The following is a 21,861-nucleotide window of genomic DNA, read 5'->3' as shown; positions in this document are numbered from 1 at the left end:
CCATCATAGAAACTGCAGAGGATTGGGCCATTTCAGAAGTGTCTTCCAGCCTGAGTATTTTTATGACTGAGCTTGGTTTGCCTTCTATTCCGATGGGACAGCTTGGCTGGGATATGTTAGTAAATTAAAACTTACATTAAGTTCAGAAGATTATATGGAATAAACTTGTTCGTACTCCACAATAGAGGTAGAAAGGGAGTCTAGGCCAGTCTATAATCCTCAGCCCATACATTCTTTCTAGGAGAGTATCCAACTGCTGAACATTGCATCATCAGGAAAAGCAGCCATGGGCTAGAAGATATGGGGAGGGAGAGCAGCCGATGCAAGCAGCTGTTGGTGGAAATGAATCACTTCAAGGATTCTGTGAGGTGCCTGAAGTACCATCCAATAATCACTTCTGCCTGCTGCAACATCTTAAGAATTTTTTTGCAACTATTAAGATTTTCAGATTGTAGTAACTATTTATTTCTGAAGAACGGAGGGGATGGGTTGAGAGAAAAATGAATGTCTGGGATTTTGTCTACTAACCATTTTTTTCCCCTATAATGCAGCTTACTTTTTGTTACAGTGTTTGCATTGAGGCGATCATCATTGTCCAGGAACAAATGCGGTCTCTTTATATTATTTGGGAGAACAGCAGGGCCTCAGTGAGTTGGTGGCAGTACAATAGCTCACTCGGGCTACTGCAGTCTAGCTGTAGACATGTTAATTAATATATTTCTCTGACACCTAGGTGATTGAAATAGCAATTAAAGAGTAATTAAAATGTTTACTTCTTGTAGGAATGTCAACTAAGATGTGGAATATAGCAATTACCTATGACGGATTAGAGGAAGATGATGAGGTCTTTGAAGTAATTCTGAACTCCCCTGTGAATGCGGTTCTTGGCACAAAGACAAAAGCTGCAGTGAAAATTTTGGACTCAAAAGGAGGTATTCTTTTGATCCTGGTCTTGAAATCAGGAGCGGTCCTGGCGCCATGGCTGCTGGCTTGCAGCAGCCAAAGTGCTTGATAGCACCTTCAAATCAAAATGCGTAATTTCTTGTCAAGAAAGCTGCCTCCATCCTGACGCTGGTTTCTTTATTCTGGTTTTCGCTTCATGTGGTTTTCCCCCTGCTAAGAGCAATGGCTGCAGAAAAGCAACAAGTCAATGGCCTGGTTGCTTTTTTTCTAAGCGTTTGTTGTTCTCACCAAGGGGGAAACAATGTTGGTGAGAATCTATCGACAATTATTTTCCCCCAGAGTTTGCAGGGCTGTAATTATCTTCCTCTGTTAAAGAGCACTCTTGGAGCCTAACATGGGAGCCCCCACTGTAGTGTGACCAGGGAAATTCTAAGAAGGGAAGAAATTGGAGAAAAATAGATGCGAAGATGCAGCTGGCTGGGGGTTTGGGGGCAGCTGGAGAATACTAATGAATGACTTGGTGATGCTGATGTGGAGCCAAACCATCCTAGGAAGGGTATGCTACAGAGCAACCTGCAAATAAAATAAAAAGCAAAGCCCTTCCTTGGCACTCTGAGGTTCTGTTCTGCCAAAGTCCTTCTGCTTCTGGTTTCCTAACTCTGTGGCATTTGATGTGTCTGGCGGCGTGACATTCCATTTTAAGCCTTTATTTTTGTGCTTGTCATGCCCCGTGATCTGCATTTTTTTTTCTCACCTGTATTCTGCTGTTTCCCTACTCACTCTGTAATAAAAATGGGTGCTGTCTCCCATGCTTTGTAGGCCCACATTTCCACCTCTTATCCCACCTTTCTCCTCACCACGTGTGCCTCTTTTCCAGCAGAACTGTCTGGTCACATTAAGTGCATGAAATCTACAAATACAAAAATGTCCCGGGCTGGGAGCGTACCTCTATGGTAGAGTGCTTGCTTAGCTGATGAAAGGCTCTGTACTCAATCTCAGAGTGGCTAAAACTAAAATAAATATCCAGACAGGACCTGTCTGTGGGTTGTTTTTGTTTTCTTTTTGGTTGAGGTTTGTTACTGTACTTTAATTTTTAGTTACTTTTTACTTATGGTGTTGTGGGGGGGGGGAGTGGTCAGAGAACAACCTGTGGGAATCTGTTCTCTCCTATTATGCCGTTCCCAGGATCAAACTCTGATAGTCAGGCATCTATCTTCACCTGCTGAGCCATTTCGCCAGCCTGGTTCCTTTTTTCTTTATCTTCTTCTTCTTCTTTTTTTTTTCTGCCTTCCCAGACATACTGATTATTGAGGTTTCGTGCTAGGGTTTTGTTTCATTATAACTGATTGCAAATTTTTATAGCTGCTGTTATATCATATGACATCTTTAAACAATTCCAGTTTCTACCTCTAAAAAAACTGGAGGAAAACTGAATACTTTCAAAGTGTGTGTGGGGTGGTACTTGAATAAACCTTCCATATTGATGAGAATCACAGGAGGGAAGTGAGCCGGTTTCCTAAGTGTCTGGAATGATTATAAAACCATGACGATGATTTTCATCTATGATTTGTGGGATGGATTTCATGACTTTATAATCACCCCATCCATGTGCAGAAGGATACTGCTTTCCCAGGTGGAAACTGATGAAGAGAGAAGGAGTTTCTGGCAAATGGGAAAAAGGCAACATCTGGTGGGAAATTCATCCGTCTAGGTTTAATGACAAGCTGTTCCAGGAACTGTGTCAATGCCATCACTTATGTGTTTGTGTAGTATACTGATCGCCTGCCATCTTGCATGCCTCCAGGACGGTGCCATCCTTCAAATTCCTTCAACCAAAGCAAGCACAGCACATGGGGGAAGGGCACTTGGCATCCACCGCCCCCAGGGTCATCCTCACTCAACACTGCTGGTTCTCCTCATCTGGAAAGGGGACCTCCTCCATCTTCCACCAAAGGAGATGCCCTTCAGGACTTTGATCCCACAGACCTCTCTCAAAGGATGATGAGGACCCATGGGAATGGAAAATCAGTAAGGATGGGGGAGTTCTGGGAGTGGATGTTTGGCTATATAGTGGTAAGTGTCTGAGACACTACAGAGACTGGATTCTCATAGCGAGTTCTTCCCAGAGTCATGTGGTGCCTTTCTGTGTGCAAATATTATGCGGACCCACTCCACTAACTATGCCAACTGAAGGGATAGGTACATTCATTCAGCCATATGAATCCTGCTTAGGTTCTTTTTAGACCAAGACAGATAGGGAGAAATCAGTGATCCTAGAATGGAAGCACATTTAAGTGACCTCTTGGGTGTGGGATCGATGACTCCAATGAAGCATGTTCTTGTGTGTTGTGTGCACATGTGTGTGTGTGTGTGTGTGTGCTCTCTTTATTTTTTTTTCTGTGCCATAGATGCACTGAAAACCTAAAGCCACCTCCTCTTCCCAGCCAGTACAGTAGATGTAGATAGAAAACAACACAACAGTAAACTGATCTAGACATGACAGTTTAAAAAATTCTATTCAACTTGACATAAAAAAAAAAAAACAGGAAATACTCTTTTAAATTTTCAATTTTGTACAGGACCTTAACAGAATATACTGCCAATTGTCTTTTTAAGTCAGTTTTGCATACATACTGCCCTTTGTTGATTTCAGGTTCCTCCATCCTCTGTCTGTAGAAATGGAACAGACACCATCTACAATGTAAGCACAGACAATTGCTAAATGTCATGTTCATGGATGAAAACACTTAGTGAGATTATCATATCTTTTCTCTTTGTCTGCTTATTTGAATTGTTTTGTTTGTTTATTTGTCTGAAATCTGTTTTAGAAAATTGGATGATCAAGAAAAACCCTCTTGCCTCTGTGTTGATACAATCATTGAAATGCTGATTATTAGAACAAAATTTTTTGTTTGCTGTCTCTTTTTCTTCTCATTGTTTTTGTTTGTTGGTTTCCTCAAGTATCACGGCATAGTTTCCTTGAAACTAGACAGTGGTAGTTTCTCAGCTCACAAAGGGAAGGCCAAGATATCCATTATCAGTCAACCACAGAAGACAATCAAGGTGGCAGAGAGGCCTCCAGCTGATGTGGTGGAATCCACAACTGACTCACACTTCCCCAGACAGGTACAGAATTCTTTCTTCCTTCCAGTTTGCCTTCTAGCAAGCTGCTCCCTGGACTACAAACACACCTAATGTCACAAAATGGATCACTCATTTTTTGGGGTACTTTGTTCAATGCCTATGCTGCCTTGTAGGTAAAGATCCAAGTGTGTTATCAACTTAACATTAAATCCTTCTAAACTACTGCTCTTCCCTGCAGGGTCAGCTGCCCCTGTTTCCAAAGAACTGTTCTGTGGAATTAAAGGGACTGTTTCATTTTGAAGAAAGCATCCACAGATTGTATCTATGTGATGGGATCACCTGGAAAGCCTGGAGTCCCCAAACCAAGGTGGGGGCAGGGTAGCCAAGTATCTTCAGTGTTAATATGCCCTGTGAGGAGCTTATCTGATGAAAAGTAATCTGTCATGTAATTCTTAACTCATACTATATCTGTTCTTACCACACTGGGAAGCCATGAGGAAAAAAAAAAAAAGTACAAAGTGGCTTTTTTTAAAATCCCAAATATAGCATTAATCAGTCAATTTTGTTTAGTTACTATTATGTCAGCATTATAAAATTGAACCATTTCTGACTGTGCTGGTGCTTTCTGTAGTAAGTCATTTGTCTCCTAAATGGGGAATTGCGATGAGGGCCCACTGACATAGGGGTTCCTATTGTGAGGCAGACTCCAGATTATAAGTCCACTCAGATGTGAACACTAACAACTGCTTTGCAGGGGCTGGAGGGCAAATCCTGCCCAGCTGGATGGCATCTTCACTCAGGCTACTGTCACACCTTGGTCACACAGAGGAAAGGCACGTGGACCATGGCTACCCGAGCTTGCAGAGAACAGTAAGGAATCCTATGTCACACGTACCTAATGCTTTCTTTCTTTCACGGGGGGGGGCGGCGGGGGGGGGAGGGCTGTATGTTTGCATCAGTCATGGGATAAGTATTGTCTAAGGTCTGTCCAGCTTTGTCTAAGGTGCCTAAGGGCAGTTTGTGGTTCAAAATGGATTTGATGCTTCATGTCTGCTGTGGTCTTTTTTCTGTTATGGCTGTACTAGTGGCACGTTCTTTTCCCTTTTTCCTCCACCTTTAAAAGGCCAAAGAATTTCCCTGAGTCAGCAGCACTGTAGGTTCTGATCTTTGCCTCTTGTCCCTCCCACTCTGCAGAGGATAGACATCCATGTCTATTGACTTTAAAATACCTGGTAATGAAAGGCCTTGGCATCCAGCCTCTGGCAATGTAGGACGTACTGATGCCCATAAAGCCAGGCAAGTGGGACAAAGGCTCATTGGGTAATATTCAATAAAGGATGACCTGTGGTCAGAAAAATGACAACAAAATTCATCTGATCCAGAAGGATTTTTAAAATGCATATGTAGCAATCCTTGACCACACTTTTTATTTGATAGCCTGGATATTATCCAAACAATATAATTACACTAATATGCATTCTTGCTGAAATCCGGGCTACAGTAATTTCTAGTTACTATTGATCATATCTTATACTTTATTAAATTTAAAAGGGTATGCTCATCTAAAGACCATTAGGAAAATGAAAGGGTAAACCACAAGCAGGAAAGGCTGTTCTTAAACCACATATCTGATAAAGGCTTGCAATGGAGGACAAAGCTCCTATAGATTAATAACAAAAATACAATTGAAATAATAGCAAATGAGGATGACTCCACAAACATCCTCTGCCATTCACCCACAGGTAGTAGCATGTGTACATCAATGCACACACATTATATATACAACTAAAACAAAATTTGATAAATGACTTAGAGACTTCACAAGAAAAAAGTAGACAGTTGGTTCATTAGTAACTGGAAAGATTCTCAACACCATTAGAGATGCGGTAAGTGAAGACGAAAATACTTTACAGCCACTAAATGATTAAAAATCATAAAATGACAAGGCCAGTGTTGACAAGGGCATAAAGCAATGATAGTTCTCATGGGTGTTATACATGGAACCACACAAAGGTGCATACATTTCGTGGGACTGTCTGACAGTTTTTGGTTTTTTTTTTTTTTTTTAAATAAAGCCATGTGCCCTGTGACTTAGTAATCCTACCCCTGGCTACTTTACCAGGAGATTAAGACATATGCTAGAAAATACAAAAGAATTTTCTAAGTTTATTCATAGTGATAATAATTTGGGTCAATTTCTTTACTGGTTTGTAAAAGTACTAGCTGTGTACTCCATCACTGAGATAACACATTTATATACATAAAGACTGAACCTCTGAAACCTCCAACAATGTGGATACATTATGGATAAGTAACATAGAGTGTATATGCAGCCTTACATAATAGAATACACATTTCGTGACTCCATGTATATGTGTTGGAGAATCTAACCTACGCAGCTTCAATAATAAAGGGCTTTCACAGACTGTGAGAGGACTAGGAATAGCACCAAGGACTTTTCCAGTTCAAAGGATGGAAAGTTTCTGTGTCTTCATCTGCATAGTTATTATGTAGATGTAATACTGTTGTCAAAACCCATCAAATTAAAGCTCTCTGCTTATTTGTATATTTACCTGTTTGGTTTCTGTTTTGTTTTACTTTTGAGACAGAGTCTCACTATGTTGCCCAGGCTGGCCTCTAAACCCTGGGCTCAACTCTCCTGCCTCAGCTTTTTGAATACCAGAGATTACAGGGCTGTGCTGCCACACCCAGCTTTCCTTCCAGATTATTTTTACTTTTCAGGTTTTCGAGACAGGGTTTCTGTGTGTAGCAGTGCTGGCTGTCCTGGAACTCACTTTGTAGACCAGGCTGGCCTCAAAATCACTGAGATCCACTTGCCTGTGCCTCCTAAGTGCTGGGACCAAAGGCCACCACCACCAGCACCACCCGGCTAGTTTTTTTTTTTTTTTTTTTTTTTTTTAACTAATAAAGTATTTAAAACCTGGGAGAGTCAACCATATTTTTTGTTAGTGGCATATTTTATTTCTTAACTGTAAATAGAGTCATGATAGAGGTTAGTGAGTGCCTTCAGGTGGGGGAGGGAGGCATTGGTAAATTGGTAATATAATGACATTTAAAACTCTTAAAAATTAGTTAACTTTATGTTGCTACAATGCTGCATGCTGAAGAATAAGTAAGACACCCTTTCACTGAAACAGCCAGATATCCTACTTCTATTTGAAGTTCATCTAGGGGATGTAAAGCTGGGGCAGCTACAATTGTCTTGCTCCTTCACTCCTTGAGAGATCTGGGGTCCAGGCTAGTCAGGAAAAGGCTGCTATCAGATGGAGAGAACCATGGATCTTACTGGCAAAAGGCAGGGCGGTGGATGTACCCTGCTGCCCAGATTGCCAAGCGTGGGAATTTCTTGATAAAATGTAGGCAAACAAAATGGAACTTCCCAAGTTCATACTTGAAAGCTGCTTTTTTTGGTTATCTTCCATTCGACTGTGGCTAGCTCTCAACAGCCAGAGCCTGCCCTGTGCTTTCAGTCACTTTCTTCCAGTGAGGTCCAAAGGACACAGCGAGCCCGCCCCTAGTAAGCTTTTGCAGTCTCTTTTTAAGATAAATTTATTAGTTGGGGGTTGGTGAGAGGGCTGTTTGTATATTCCTCTGGAGGCTAGAGGTTCAGGTTTGGTTTCAACCTCTGTCACTACCTTAGTTTTTTTAATATAGGCTGTGTCTATATAAACACCTAGAGGTCTCAGACTTGCTGGCTAGGAGACACCAAGGACCCACCTGTCTCTCTCTCTCTGTCTTCCCAGCACTGGGACTGGAGAAACAGCTTGTATGTTCACCCCGGGAATCCGAACTCAGGTCCTCAAGTTTGCACAGGAGCCACTTCATTGACTATGCTGTCTTCCGAACAGCCACTTTTCTGTTAGAACCTTTATTTATTTATTCACTTAGCAGTCTCTCTCTCTCTCTCTCTCTCTCTGTGTGTGTGTGTGTGTGTGTGTGTGTGTGTGTGTGTGTGTGTGTACTGGATAAATTCTGGTCACATGTTCTACTACTGGGTTATACCCCAGATTCTCATGGATTGTTAATATGGTGAGAAAATGAGGTAACAAGCACTGGGAATTGTCTTTACATCCATACAAAGATGTTGGTGTAAAGATAGACAGGCATTTTTTTTGTTTTTTGTTTTCATTGGAATATCTATTCTTGATTCTGAAATCATGATCTTGTAATTTCTTAGTGTGACAAATCCTTTTTATAAAACACTGCCCATTTAGAGTAGTACTACCGGTGTCTTCCCCTTGGTAATCCCAAGTCAGTCTCCCAATATCTTTTAAAGTTTTGGTTGTTTCCATACATTTTATTACAGCTAGCTTTTAATGGTTAGTAGCCTACTAGTTACAGAGTTCCTTCATAGTTCTGTTAATACTGTCTGATTTACTCATGCTCATCATAAACACAAGGCTGAAATTAACTTAAAGTCCGGCCTACTTCCTCATGCACTTACTGTAAGATGTCATCTGCAATTTGATGTTAAGCATCATCACCCCGACCTTGACTAGCCTGACCTAGTTCTTTGTGCTGCCTTGTTAATGGTGCCTTACTTTCTTATTGTACTTGGTCATCTATGGAATTCCGTCACATATAGAACTTATTTGAAACGCATCACTGCTGCAAGGAAAGCCAGTGTCAATATCTACAATTTACAGATTTTAAGACAGGTTTAAGGAAGCAAAAATCAGTTGCTCATTGTCATCCAAGCAAGGAAAGAGAAAGGACTTTTCTATTACGCTCCCTAAAAGAGCTCCAAAGTGTAGGGGACTTCTCACCACATATGCATTGACAAGTGCGTCTATTTTAACTTTGTGTTAGGCAAATCTAACACAAGCCTTCAAAATCATGTATTTTAAAGTCTTGTATCTCTCACAGCAAAGAAATAAAACTTTAAAAATGGATCCAACTAACCCTTTTGGGGAAAACCAAAAGTGTTAATCAGGTTTTGGATTTATAGATTCATGTTTTAACTTTTTGTACTGTAATAAAGTGAGTCTAGACTAGAACATACCTTAAAATACTGTTTTTTTTGTTTTTTGTTTTTTTTTTTTTTTTAGTATTGTTCTCACAGACCACCACCTAAATAATTCTTCATATGTTAGGGAATAGACACTTAGCTCAGTGCAATTGTCTTACATGGCAAGATGTATTTTACACTGGTAATGACACAGACTTCAGATCATCTCTTTCTCATAAAGCTCTATTAAGAATGTAGATATTTCTGAATTTAAGTGCCTAGATTTAATAGTTACTGAGTTCATGTCTTACTACAAGTTAAATTAAGAATTCATCTGGCATAAATACAAGTTTCCAGTAATATATGTTCATTACATGTAGCAGAACATGATTAACATTTGGGAATACAGTAAATGGAAGCTTTTTGCCCTGAGAAATGTCCATCTTCTTTGGTGATTCCAAAGTGTGTGTGTGGGGGGGTAATCAGAGAGACCACACTCTCAATTCCAACATGATTCATAGGTAGCTTTAGAACCACTGTTGTTCAAGTTATTTCCAAGTTAGTAGGCTCTAGTCTTGGGGAATAGTTCTAGAAACATATTTTAAGAAAGCAATAAAATAAACTCAAGTTGCATGTTATCTTTTCACCTTTTCACCTGGGAAACTAAACTGCTTATCAGATACCATCTTAATGGTATTCTCGGGCATGGAAGGTAATGTGACATTTTCGCACTTCCAATTTTAGTTGAAATATTAAGTATTGTATTTGATTGCATTTGCATGGTGCTTGAGCATGCATTTGATTTCAGAAGGACAAGGAGGTTGATTAGAGATGTACACACTGGTTTCAGTCACTCTTTAAAAGGCCACTAGGAGATTTAAACAAATTATCTGATATCGGGGGTGGGGGGACATTTGGGGGTAGTAAAGCCCCTTCTCCAACATGTGCTGTCTCTGAGCCCCAGGCCCCCCTCTGCTGTTCATCTTTAGCCAGGCCCTGGGCCTCCTGCTTCCTTCACCCAATACTTTCTGGATCATTTTTATCTTGTTTGCCAGTCCTGTTGGCTTGAAAAATGGGTATTTCTCTAGGGATTGTCAAGCCCTTTCATGAAGTTAAAGTCACATGTTTACATTTTGTAACTTGAAGCTTTACTTTATCCTTAGCTATTTTAGAAGATGGCTTTAGATTCTACTGTTAGAATTAGCATGCATACAGAATGTGTTTTGATTGGACTTGAGGGACTGTCATTTTTATGCTGTGCTGTTTCCTTGGCTTCTCCCTAGTATGTGTCTGACTTTCTGCTTTTTTCTTTTTCTTTTTTCTTTTTAATTTCCAGAGGGTCATTTACAATGCCTGTGTTTCAATGAGAACAGTAAATTGCATGTTATCCCTTGTCCCTAATCAGATTACCAACTCAACTCAATCTTTATCTCTCATCTCTTTGCCTCTCCATTGGTGTTTTATTATTTTTCTAACCCAAAGGAGCCAGACTGCTAGATTAGGCATTTCTTGGATTTACATATTGTAATCTCATCTGCTCATTTCCTAAGGCAGTCATTGTATGTTTGGTAATTCTATTATTATAGATCATTATCTATGATGCCATTTCCCTGTCCCACAGGAGTGTCTGGGACTCCTGCTGGTCTGTCCTTAAGGAGTTTCCCTGAAATATCAGTACTTAGGCAAAATCTTTTGAAGGTGTTTGTTTTTATAGCCAGAGAAAGTGAAGCCTGTTTCCACTCCTGGATTTTGAACCCTTCACATTTCAGAATTTCCAAAGGGTTTTCACTTATATGTTACCCATATATTTCAATTTTATACTATAAACACATGTCTATACAGATAGTATAGGCCATGTTTTATAAGTAATTGAGCAAAATGAACAGGAAGTTTTGTTTTATTTTTTTTTTTACTTAAAACCACCATATACATGCCAAAACATTAGTTTTGTGGATTGCTTTAATATTCTGCAAAGGTGAGGCATAGTTATTTTTCTGCCTGTTTTTCGTTCGTTTTTGAAGGGGGAACTTCTCGTTTTTGTGGGGAATTAAACAGAAAACTGGAACTGTATTTAAGCATCTAAAATGCATTTTACAAAGTCTGTTTTAAAGATAGTTTCAAAATTTTTCAAGCAGGGTAGATTCTAAGTTACCAGGAATAAACCTACATCCATTCTAGTGATGGCTATGAGGTTGGTGGCAGTCAGTAAGAAAATTACTGGGGAGGGGACAGAGGTGTCAAGCAAGAAGTGGATCCTGACTCTTCCGTTCTTAGTCCAGCACTCCACAGTGATGGGATAGCCCAAGCCCATCCAGCACATGTCTAATATTGTGTGTCCTGAGAGCAGAGCACAAAGAACGGCCTCACTAGATACGAGGAGACATCTCATTACAGTGGCTGTGCCTGTCAGACACGAGCCACAGTAAATGATGGGTTCAAAACCAAGTCATAAAGCTCCAACCCAGCAGCTCGAAGCTATCCAGCACTCTTACAGATCTCAGGAGGCCTGTAAGACACCATTGGATTACAGAGCAGCAAATCCTGTGTCAGTGGAAGGAAAAAAAGCATTAAGAAACATATTACAGTTACTGACTTTTGGAAAGACATTGACAAATAGAATGAAGTTTCATTTAGTAGTTATTTAACTCTGTATGTGTTACTATTTTATTTTCCCTTGTCTTCATGTCAACAAATACTGATCAGGCGAGAAAATCATTGTGATTTTATTTTCTTGTCATTTGACTTAAAATTTTTTAAATTCCATTTTGTCTTCCTTCATTTACGGGTATGAGTACTGTGGTACATATGAAGGTATGAGGGCAACTTAGAAGAGAGTTGGGTCCCTGCTTCCATGATGTGGGTCCCAAGTCTTAAGTCACCAGGCATGGCATCACCCACTGGGCAATCTCACCAGTCCTTAACATTTTAAATTCCCCCTTTACCTTTATGAATTGGAATAACTGTGCTGTTATGATAAGTCATGTGCATGAATTGCATATTATTTCAAGATGAAAATAACCTACAAGCTTTGATTTGAGTGTTTTTAAAGAACTTTGAGTAAGCTCCATCAGAGAATTCAGATAATAAACTGCTACTTATAGGAAGAACTCGGTTAGCTTCAATGTAATTCATCAAGAATTCTATTTTGAGGGAAAATGGCGTGTGCTGGCAGAAAGAGCTTCTCCAACTTCTGTAAAATGGATGAGGTTTGACAATGGAGCTAGTCTCCTTCCACTGACACATGGAAAGGGTTGTGTTTATTGCGTTATTTGAGTAAACACACCAAGCTCAAAATTTAGACTTCAAATCATCGTATCGGGGAAGAAAATAGGGGTGCCTTATTGATCAAATTAAGTGGTGACTATCAAATTTATACCAGCTAGAAAAAAAAAATTCTCTAAGAGGATCAGAAATCTAAGCTTATTTTTGGCTATGTATGAAGTTTGGGATTAGCCTCAGTTACACAAGACCCTGTCTCCAAGAAGGAGGAGAAGGATGATAATCTTTATAATATTTTTGTATTAAGTAATTTATCTAATTAATCCTTACAAGCAGACAGTTGTTGATTTCCAAAAAGATATTCTAATTACATCGAACTGTGATGTAAATAGAGCCAAGTAATACGATAACACTTCCCTTGCTGTTGCCCATCCCCTACTCCATAGACTAACCAAAGCTAAACTAGAGCACTAAAATAATGAGAAGCAGTTCCTATATATCTTCTAATTTATTTTTTATTTCTATTATGCACATCAGATGAGCAGCAATATAGACTCCCTGGTATTGAGATTCTTATTTTTCTTTGTGCTTGTGCAGGCATCAAGGCAACCTAGTGACAGTCTTCTCCAGGAGGCATATGCAGTGGTTATGGGATATCGGTGGGAGAAAGCCCTTCTGGATTGGTAAGTATCTGCATTTTCCTGAGCGGGGAGCAAGCACAGAGACAGCAAAGGCACTGACCCCTGCCATGCCCTTCTAATAATGACATGCAATAGTTAGCTGGCCAGTCAGCTAACAGCATCTTAAGGCTAGCAGTATGGTCCAGTGACAGAACATGTTTTGAGCCTATGCAAGACCCTGGGTTCAGTACCTAGCAGCAAAAAAAAAAAAAAAAAAAAAAAGCAAAACAAAACCAAAACCAGAAGACACTTTGGCTTTTTGAAAGAGTACTTTTATTCTTGAACATTTATTTCAAAGATATAATTAGGGATGTGGTTAGACTCCTATAAAAATTGAATATAATGGTATTTCTAAAATTTACAACTTTAGAAATATCTATAGAGTCAGTTATATTACAACATGTCAATATGAAAGTGTAGATTATATTTATTGTTCTTACATTATCTAGTAAAGCTGTAAAAATTTCTTATGTGTGTATATTAGTTGATTCAACAATTATATGTTATATTATTATAGGTGACATATATGTATATATACATATACATACATTAGTTTTTCAAGACAGGGTTTCTCTGTATTGCTTTGGAGCCTGTCCTGGAACTCACTCTGTAGACCAGACTGGCCTTGAACTCACAGCAATCCACTATCTCTGCCTTCCGAGTGCTGGAATTAAAGGTATGCATCACCTTTACCTGGATAGATGATATATATTACATTGTATTTGTGACCCAGTACTAAGTGAAAAAAAGTAGGTGCATAGCCATGTGAGACATGGAATAATTTAGAATAAAAAAGAAATGTATGTATAAGTAGAATATATATATATATATATGCCAAAGTTAAAAATGATTTAACACTAATCATCAATTCTATGTACTTTGAATCTTGTTTTCTCTAATTTTGACAGTTATAGCAAATCTTTACAAGTTATTTCAGAGGCAGAATTCTCAAGGCGTACCAGAGTCAATGTTCCCACTGCTCCTCTGAGAAGCATTGCATTTGGAGTAACAATTATACAGGATAGTCTTTGGTTCTCAATTTCTTCTGTAAGCTTCATTGGCTCTTTAAATCCAGACATGGGCTAAGAGTGTTGAGTTAGTCTGGAACACAACTTTTCTGTACTTCTCTAATGATCCTAAGACTCTGTGTTCCCAAAGCATGCATTATCTGATCAAGAGTCCCAGGAAGTAATCCAGTGCCAGATAGGGTGCTCCTGGCTGAAATTTCAGTGGAGGAAGGCAGCATGCTGGCAACTAGAACTGTTGTCGTGGTCAAGTCTGAGTGGCAAGATTTCAAACTACCCTCTGATTTTAAAGAGTTCCTTTCTTGTGCTTTTTCTTTTTAAAATTTCTATTATGAGAATTAGGGAAAAAAGCTTCTTTAAGCAAATATTACAGATACTTACAATATTTTAATCTAATTTTCAGAAATTGCCAGTGGGAGTAGACTGGCAAGAGAGGAAAAGTGATTTTCATTAGAATTGTAGCAGATTAAAACATTGTAAGCTCAAGACTAGAAATTATATCTCATAAACTACTTCTGAATGAAAATGAAGGCTGTCTCAGTTAAGATTGCTGACCACAGCAACTCTTATAAAGGAAAACATTTCACTGGGCTGGCTTGCAGTTTCAGAGATTTAGTCCATTATCATTATAGTAGGAAATAAGGCAGTGTACAAGGAGATATGGTGCTAGAGAGGTATTCGAGAGTTCTACATCTGGATCTATAGGCAGCAGGAAAAGAGAATGCCACGCTGGGCGTGGCTAAAACATCTGAGACCTCAAAGCCTGCCCCCAGTGACACACTTCCTCCAACAATGCCAGACCTATTCCAACAAGGCCACATTTCCCAATAGTACCAGACCCTATGAACCTATGGGGCCACGATCATTCCAATGACCTCAAAGGCTTTTAAAGAATAGGAAGGAGAAATAATGGGCAACAAAATATCTGTTTCCCTGTGATAGGAGCTTTGTGGGTAGGGCTCAGAGATGATAATAATGGCTTCTGGGACTGGAGAGATGGCTCAACAGGTTAAGAACATTATCAGCTCTTGCAGAGAAGGTGGGCTTGTTCCCAGCACCCAAATGGCAGCTTACAACCATCTGTAACTCCAATTCTAAAGGACTTTATGCCCTTTTTTAGCCTCTTCTGGCACTGCACAAACATGATGTATAGACCTACATGTAAGTAAAATACTTATACACATAAAATAAAAATAAATATAAATTCAAAAATAGTAACAGCTGCCATTAAGTAGACACTAAGATATATTTAAAGTTTTTTTTAATCTTAAGTTAAAATATAATTACAACATTTGCTCCTTTTCTTTAACAAAGTGGTCTGTCTCAACCTATGGTCACGACCCTTTAGGAGTTGAATCTATCACAGGGGTCATCTAAGACCATCAGAAAAAAGATATTAACATTATAATCCAAAACAGTAGCAAAGTTACAGTTACAAAGTAGCAGTGGAAATAATGTTATGATGGGGCGAGGGGAGATGTCACCACAACATGAGAAATTGTATTAAAGGGGCACAGCATTAGGGAGGTTGAGAACCTCTGCACAACACTCCCCTACCCCCCCCCACTTGCTCTTTCTCAAATTCATGGCCTCTATTTCTTTAAATATATATATATATACACACACTACAATTATATAATTACACAATTATATATAGTCTTGAATATACAACCCTCTCGGTCCATATAACATTAAGTTGTATGTGTATAAACTCAGGGTTGACCAGTTGGTGTCAGATAACCACCTGAGTGTGTCTTCGCTGGAAACACTGTTTCTCCCACTCTCAGCATTCTTCAGTTGCTTTGTCTAGGGTAAGAGTTTTACATGGGCTGCCATCTTTAATCTTCAACGGAACTACATATACTGTTTTTACGACCATTCTTTAAATGGTCTAAAACTCAGAAAGGGTGAGTAACTACCCAAAGAGCACAGACTCTGCTTGGCTCCAAAGTCTAATGCTCCTAAGTGTGTCATGTTGTAACCCCAAGTCCTAGTCTTGGATCTAGAACTGGGACTCACATTTATAACTATGCTTAGTGCCATGGACTAAGACAGGTCTGGTGGTACACACCTGTAGTTATAACTGTTTAGAGGTCTGGGGTAGGAAGACCATATGTTCAAACCTAACTGGGGAATGTAATGAAACCATACTCAAAAAGTGAAGAAAAAAAAAAAAAAAACAGAGCAGAGTAGGGGACCTAGCCCAGTAGAAAGGCACTTGCCTGGCATGTGTAAAGAAATAAATTCAATACCAGTACTGAAAGGAGGGGTAGAAAAAGAAAAGGGATGGGATAGCCATGGTTCCTAAATTTAAATGTAATAAAAATATTTGGTGTGTTCTCTTGGCTCACATTAGGCTTGAAGAACCAAGAAGGCACTGGCCTCTGGGAGTGGATTGGAGGTGAACCTGTTGCATTTACTAACTGGAGGAGAGGGCCCCCTCAGCATCCAAGGCCTGGAAAGAGCTGTGTTTTGGTTCACAAAAGAGGACAATGGCAATCAAAGAACTGTAGTAAAGGCAAGGCTCACAATTTTGTGTGCTCAAGGAAACTCTGAATGACATTTCTCACCTGTCTATTTACAAGATCTATTTGCTCATTAGAAATGCATTGTTGTGACTGGATGGGTATGTCTTTGTGGGCCTACCAAATAAACATGGAAGCTAGAGCAACAGTCCTAGAAAGGTGGGTGTAGGAATGTGTCTTTCAAAATGAGATATAATTTCTGCATCTCAATATTTTTCTAAATAAACACCTGCAGTATTATAGACTATAATATTTACTTCTTCTAGAAGATTCATACTTCTTCCTATGCCAACTCTCAGGTAGTACAAATTTCCTCGGACGTTAGATACTTTTGTTCCTAGACCTCAGTTGAGTCCATCCAGAAAGATCAGTGTTTCCGGTGCTCCTATCAGAGTCTGGTTTCTGAAGCTAGCACTGCAGATCCATTAAACTAAGGTTGAGTGCCAAAGGTTGGTTTGTATCCTTGGGCTCTTTTAATGTTAAACTTAAAATTATAGGCTGTGGGTAGACAAGGGAGCTCTCTTTTGAATAGAAGAGTCTTTAAGGAGGACACTCAACTGCACAGGTCTGGTGAGGTGGAGGCAGGGACCTGCCTCTATTGCAGAGCCCAGATGGAGGTAGGGATCTGTCTCTACTGTAGAGACCAGACCATAGAGCTCATGAAACATGTTCTGCCCCAATGCAATCATGGCAGTGTGCCATTCCTTGGTTGAATATTGGGTTTCCCTGACTTCCAAGGTCATGTGAATTTTGAAGTAGCAGGATCTCCATCTCCAATTACTGTGCTGACTAATATTTTTAGATGACCTTTGGAATACTGAGTAAATATGCAAATTGGTTGACCCACACAAAAAAATTCTATTCCCTCTGAAGAACCCCCATGAACTATGCTTTTGAATAAAGGAGAACAATGGTGGACACAGACCCTTTGAAACCCCACAGTCTTGGGAAGGATGCTGATGTGACCTTGAGCCTTTAAATCTGTAATATTTGCAGAGATGCTCTGCTAACTAGATTCTTTAATTGAAGGATCCTTATTAATTTATAAACTCAACTGAGTGAAATGTTTTTGTAGCAATGAAGCATGCTGTGCATCTCTCAACAATCCCTTCTGGAACCCAGGGTTAATTATAGGAAGTCAGAACGTCCTTTTTGAAATGTTTCTTAAAATTTTTCTTTTCATGATCACTAAAAAGTATGGCTGTGCCAAATATAACTTGTCATATGAGCACCAGTGTAACTTTAGAATTAAATGAGGTGTTCATGTAGACTAGAGCTTTAGGGCAGACTTTTAAAAATAGAATAATAATATCTCAAGTGTTATAGACACTAAAAATGGCTTAAGAAAGTCTTTCCAGTTCCTGGATATAAAACATGACAGGCTTGCTTCATTTCTGCCCATTTATCAAAGTTTCAGTTCATAGAAAATTTTACCTAAAGAGGGCAGGATAAGACTCAGACATTCTGTCTCTTACTGAAATCCAGATGTAATTGCAGGTCTGGAGTCCTCGGTAGACAGTAAAATGCAAAGATATGTGTAACATAAGGACCCTCCGGTGTTTAACCAAAACAGGCCAAACCCTTCCTCCACTCTGGCTCCAGCCAAGTTCCTTGTCACTGACTGGCTTCTGTCTTATGCAAAGGTGGGATTCAGGGTAAAATGAAGAGGATGGATCAGCCAGTTCAGATAGTGAGGAATTCATTCTCAAGCTGTGTACACTATATAAAGCTGGAAAGACAGAAGTATGCCAACCATGCTCAATCTGGCTGGCATGGCCGGTTTATTACACGTTACTTCAGTGAAAGTGGCATGGCTGTAATTGCAAATGTTTAGCATAGAGGGAGAATGGTTTGATTTTTTTTTAATCAATCAGGAATAGACCATTTTGAAACTTTCCTGATCATAAAAACTTTATCTAATTGAGAAATCAGGTCTAAGTGATTGAAAGAACATGCAAATTCAGGCACGCTTGGATTCTGGGTATGACAGGACTGTCAGGGTTGAGTAGGAATGGCTGAAGATGAGAGAACCCAGGAAGGACATGAGGAGGTGCCATCAGACTGTCCCTAGCCCTTCTCCTCTAACTGGAACGTCCACTCCGGAACTTCCTATGTGCAAGGATGTACGTGCAGCTCAATAGTATATAACTTGTCAAAATGTTCTGAAATTTGATCTTTAAATAACACATAGTGTATATTTACTAATGATAAATCAAAAACTGGAGTTTATCATTTCCTCTCTTTCCCTGCAGTGGTAAAAGCAAACTGAGTAACATTTATTTGTATTTCTATTTTTTTTTAAAATCAAATACGTATGTACTTTAACAAACACTATGGTTCTGTATAATTTAAACCATCAACTGGTGCTAATTTCTGTAATAAAGTAGCATATTCAATGTACTGTACTAGTGTTGTATCAAAATCAATAAAATAAATGTCTAATTGTCAGATGTTATACCTTTAGTTTTTCATGTTTTACATTTTTATGGTGCCTCACAGCTATTATTTTATTTCTGTCATAGTATTTGCTTTTTAAAGACAGTCTCTCACTGAGATCCTCTGATCTCACAATGTGAAACCAGCATCAGGACTGACATCTTAGAAATGATAGGCAGCAGGATGGAGACATAGTTCAATGAGTAACATCTTTCTATGACTATGAGGACCAGTGTTCTTCTTTAATGATAATATTTATTTAAATTTGAAATGCTTGTTTTACATGTCAATCTTAGTTCCCTCACCTTCCTCACCTACCCTGTCTCCCTCCCAACCCCCATCCCATCCCCTTCTACTCCACAGGGAAGGTGAGTCCTTCCACAGGGGATCTTCAAAATCTGTCATATCATTTGGAGCAGGGCCCAGGCCCTCTCCCATGTGTCTAGGCTGAGAAAGTATCCCTCTATGAGGAGTGGTCTCCTAAAGTCCATTCGTATACTAGGGATAAATATTGGTCCATTACTAGAGGCCCCATAGATTTCCCATTCCTCCTAACTAACACCCATGTTCAGGGGGTCTGAATCGGTTCTATGCTGGTTTTCTAGCTGTCAGACTGGGGTCCATAAGCTCACTCTCGTTCAGGTCAGCTGATTCTGTGGATTTCCCCAGCCTGGTCTAGACCCTTTGCTTATCACTCTTTTCTCTCTGCAACTGGATTCCAGGAGTTCGACTCAGTATTTAGCTGTGGTTGTCTGCTTCTGCTTCCATCAGCTACTGGATGAAGGCTCTAGGGTGGCATATAAGTTAGTCATCAATCTCAATATCAGGGAAGGGCATTTAAGGTAGCCTCTTCACTATTGCTCAGATTGTTACTTGGGGTCATCCTTGTAGGTCTCTGGCCATTTCCCTCGTGGCAGATTTCTCTTTAAACCTATAATGGTTCCCTCTGTTATGGTATCTCTTTTCTTGCTCCCCTATTCTTTACCTGACTCAACCTTCCTGTTCCCTCATGCCCTCCTCTCCCCTCCTCTTTTTCCTTTCTCTTTCAAGGACCAGTGTTCTTAACCAGCACCCAAGTAACAAGCCAGAGTGGGGGCTTATGCTTATAACCCAGTCCTTGGAAGGTGGAGACTGGAATGTCCCTGGGCTCTCTGGCAAGGCCAGTCTAATGGATAAGACTAGGTCCAAGTGAGAGGCACTGTCTCAAAATAAGGTGGACAACTCCTGAACAACTCTGGCCTCTATGCATGCAGACACACAGACACACACACACACAGACACAGACAAACACACACACACACACACACACACACACACACACTGGCCATTTTCTATTTCGTACTGGCCTCTATGTGTATGTGCATACATTCTCTCTCTCTCTCTCTATCTCTCTCTCTCTCTCTCTCTCCCTCCCTCTCTCTCTCTCTCTCACACACACACACACAAATAATAGGCATAATCTCTTCCAATAGTATTTCAGTTGGCTTTATTGTATTCTAGTACAATGTCTTTCAATAGTGTTATAAAATTTATGAAAAACACACCCTAAATCATTTATTGTATGATCCTATTTATATGAAATGCCCAAAATAGGCGAATCCATAAACCCAAAGTGGGCCAGAGGGTAGAGGACTTGAGGGGTTGATACTGATTAACAATAGGTAAAGAATTTCCTCTGAGGGGATGGAAATACTCAGGATTAGGTAGTGTTGACAATTACACAATACCAGAATACAATAAAAACTATTGAAGTGAATATTTTATTTTATAATTTGTTGAGGTGCTGAAAATTAAAACCAGCAGGCATTAGATAAGCACACTGTTACTGACCTACATCCTCAGCCTAAAAGAGAAACCCTAAGTCGATGAATTCCAAACTGAAATGCTATGAAAAATCTCCACATAAAATTCATTTTCAAGAGCTGGAAATGGGATGTGGGATTTGCTATGTGTTTATCTGACTTACTCAGTTATACCTTCCGTTGTATTGCCTGACTGACGCTCAGCCAGATTTTGTTTGCTTGTTTGTATCATTGGTTCATGGGCTAAATTTGACATCATTCTAGATTGGCAAGGTTGCCTTGCTGATCTCCTTCTCTTCCCTCCCCATTAATTGTGGCAAAGAACACTACTAACAGCAGAGTGTATCTGGATGTCTGCAATGTCCAGAACACCATGATTTTCATGAAGTTAATTTTACAAGCCTTTGGAGTAAGTTCGTGCAGGAAATGAATATACTGTCCTCATAACTTACACGTAACTATTCATTTTGAACAGTGTTTATAGGTCCCAAACTCTGCTAGGTAATAAAAGTTAGTTTATCTTAAGACAGAAAGGAACAAAGATCAACCAACTCTTCTATCTGTGGCCTTGTGGTACCTGCAACAGTTTCCAAGGAGCGGAACAGTTTCCAAGGAGCACGGCACAGTGCTCCTCCCCCTCTTCTCTCCATCTGCATTTTCCCTTCAAAAGGCAGTCTGGCTCAACTTGCTGTATAGAAAAACATGTTCAGACCCAACTACATGCTGCCTTTAAGACACTCAAAACCATGGAAAGTAAAAGAGTTGAAAAAGATATGCCACCTTAAACCAGTCAAAGTAGGAGTGGCATGTGTGTGTGTGTGTGTGTGTGTGCGTGTGCGCATAAATTTTAGAGCAAATTATATTGCCAAGGATAACAAAGATTAGTTCATAATGATAAGGGATCAATCATTAAGGAAGCCTTGTGATCTGAAACAAATATGCATTTGGCAACAAAGTTGGAAAATATGTAAAGCAAAAGTTGGCAGAAGAGAAATGAATATGTCTATATTCACATGTCAGATATGTCAATACACCTTTCGTTAAAATTAATAGAATGAGTAGTGAGGATATCAATGACGGTGCAGAAATGTGGACACCGCTAACTACACTAACAAAACCGAGATTTCTGGAACCATCCAGAAGTATCAGAGTCTGCCTTTAAGTGCATGTGAAACATTTGCCAAGGCAGACAAAGTTTTAGGGCATAAAAATAAAGTG

At 39.5% G+C, this 21,861-nt stretch overlaps 1 protein-coding gene across 1 annotated transcript in view; it reads left to right on the top strand.

Moving 5' to 3' along the window:
- Nucleotides 1–16,786, top strand: part of Frem1 (FRAS1 related extracellular matrix 1) — a 143,388-nt gene extending 126,602 nt beyond the window's left edge. The window contains exons 30-37 of the mRNA XM_051188116.1: nt 783–932; nt 2,708–2,931; nt 3,557–3,604; nt 3,865–4,029; nt 4,226–4,354; nt 4,742–4,857; nt 12,773–12,858; nt 16,237–16,786. Of these exons, the coding sequence (XP_051044073.1) occupies nt 783–932; nt 2,708–2,931; nt 3,557–3,604; nt 3,865–4,029; nt 4,226–4,354; nt 4,742–4,857; nt 12,773–12,858; nt 16,237–16,436 (1,118 nt within the window). The 3' untranslated portion in view covers nt 16,437–16,786. The remainder of the gene's footprint in view (nt 1–782; nt 933–2,707; nt 2,932–3,556; nt 3,605–3,864; nt 4,030–4,225; nt 4,355–4,741; nt 4,858–12,772; nt 12,859–16,236) is intronic.
- The last annotated feature ends 5,075 nt before the right edge of the window (nt 16,787–21,861 follow it).

The sequence above is a fragment of the Phodopus roborovskii genome, unplaced genomic scaffold (genome assembly GCF_943737965.1).
Source record: "Phodopus roborovskii unplaced genomic scaffold, PHOROB, whole genome shotgun sequence".
Classification (NCBI taxonomy): domain Eukaryota; kingdom Metazoa; phylum Chordata; class Mammalia; order Rodentia; family Cricetidae; genus Phodopus; species Phodopus roborovskii.
Note: the sequence above shows the minus strand (reverse complement) of the source record. Positions and strands in the feature narration are given on the sequence as shown.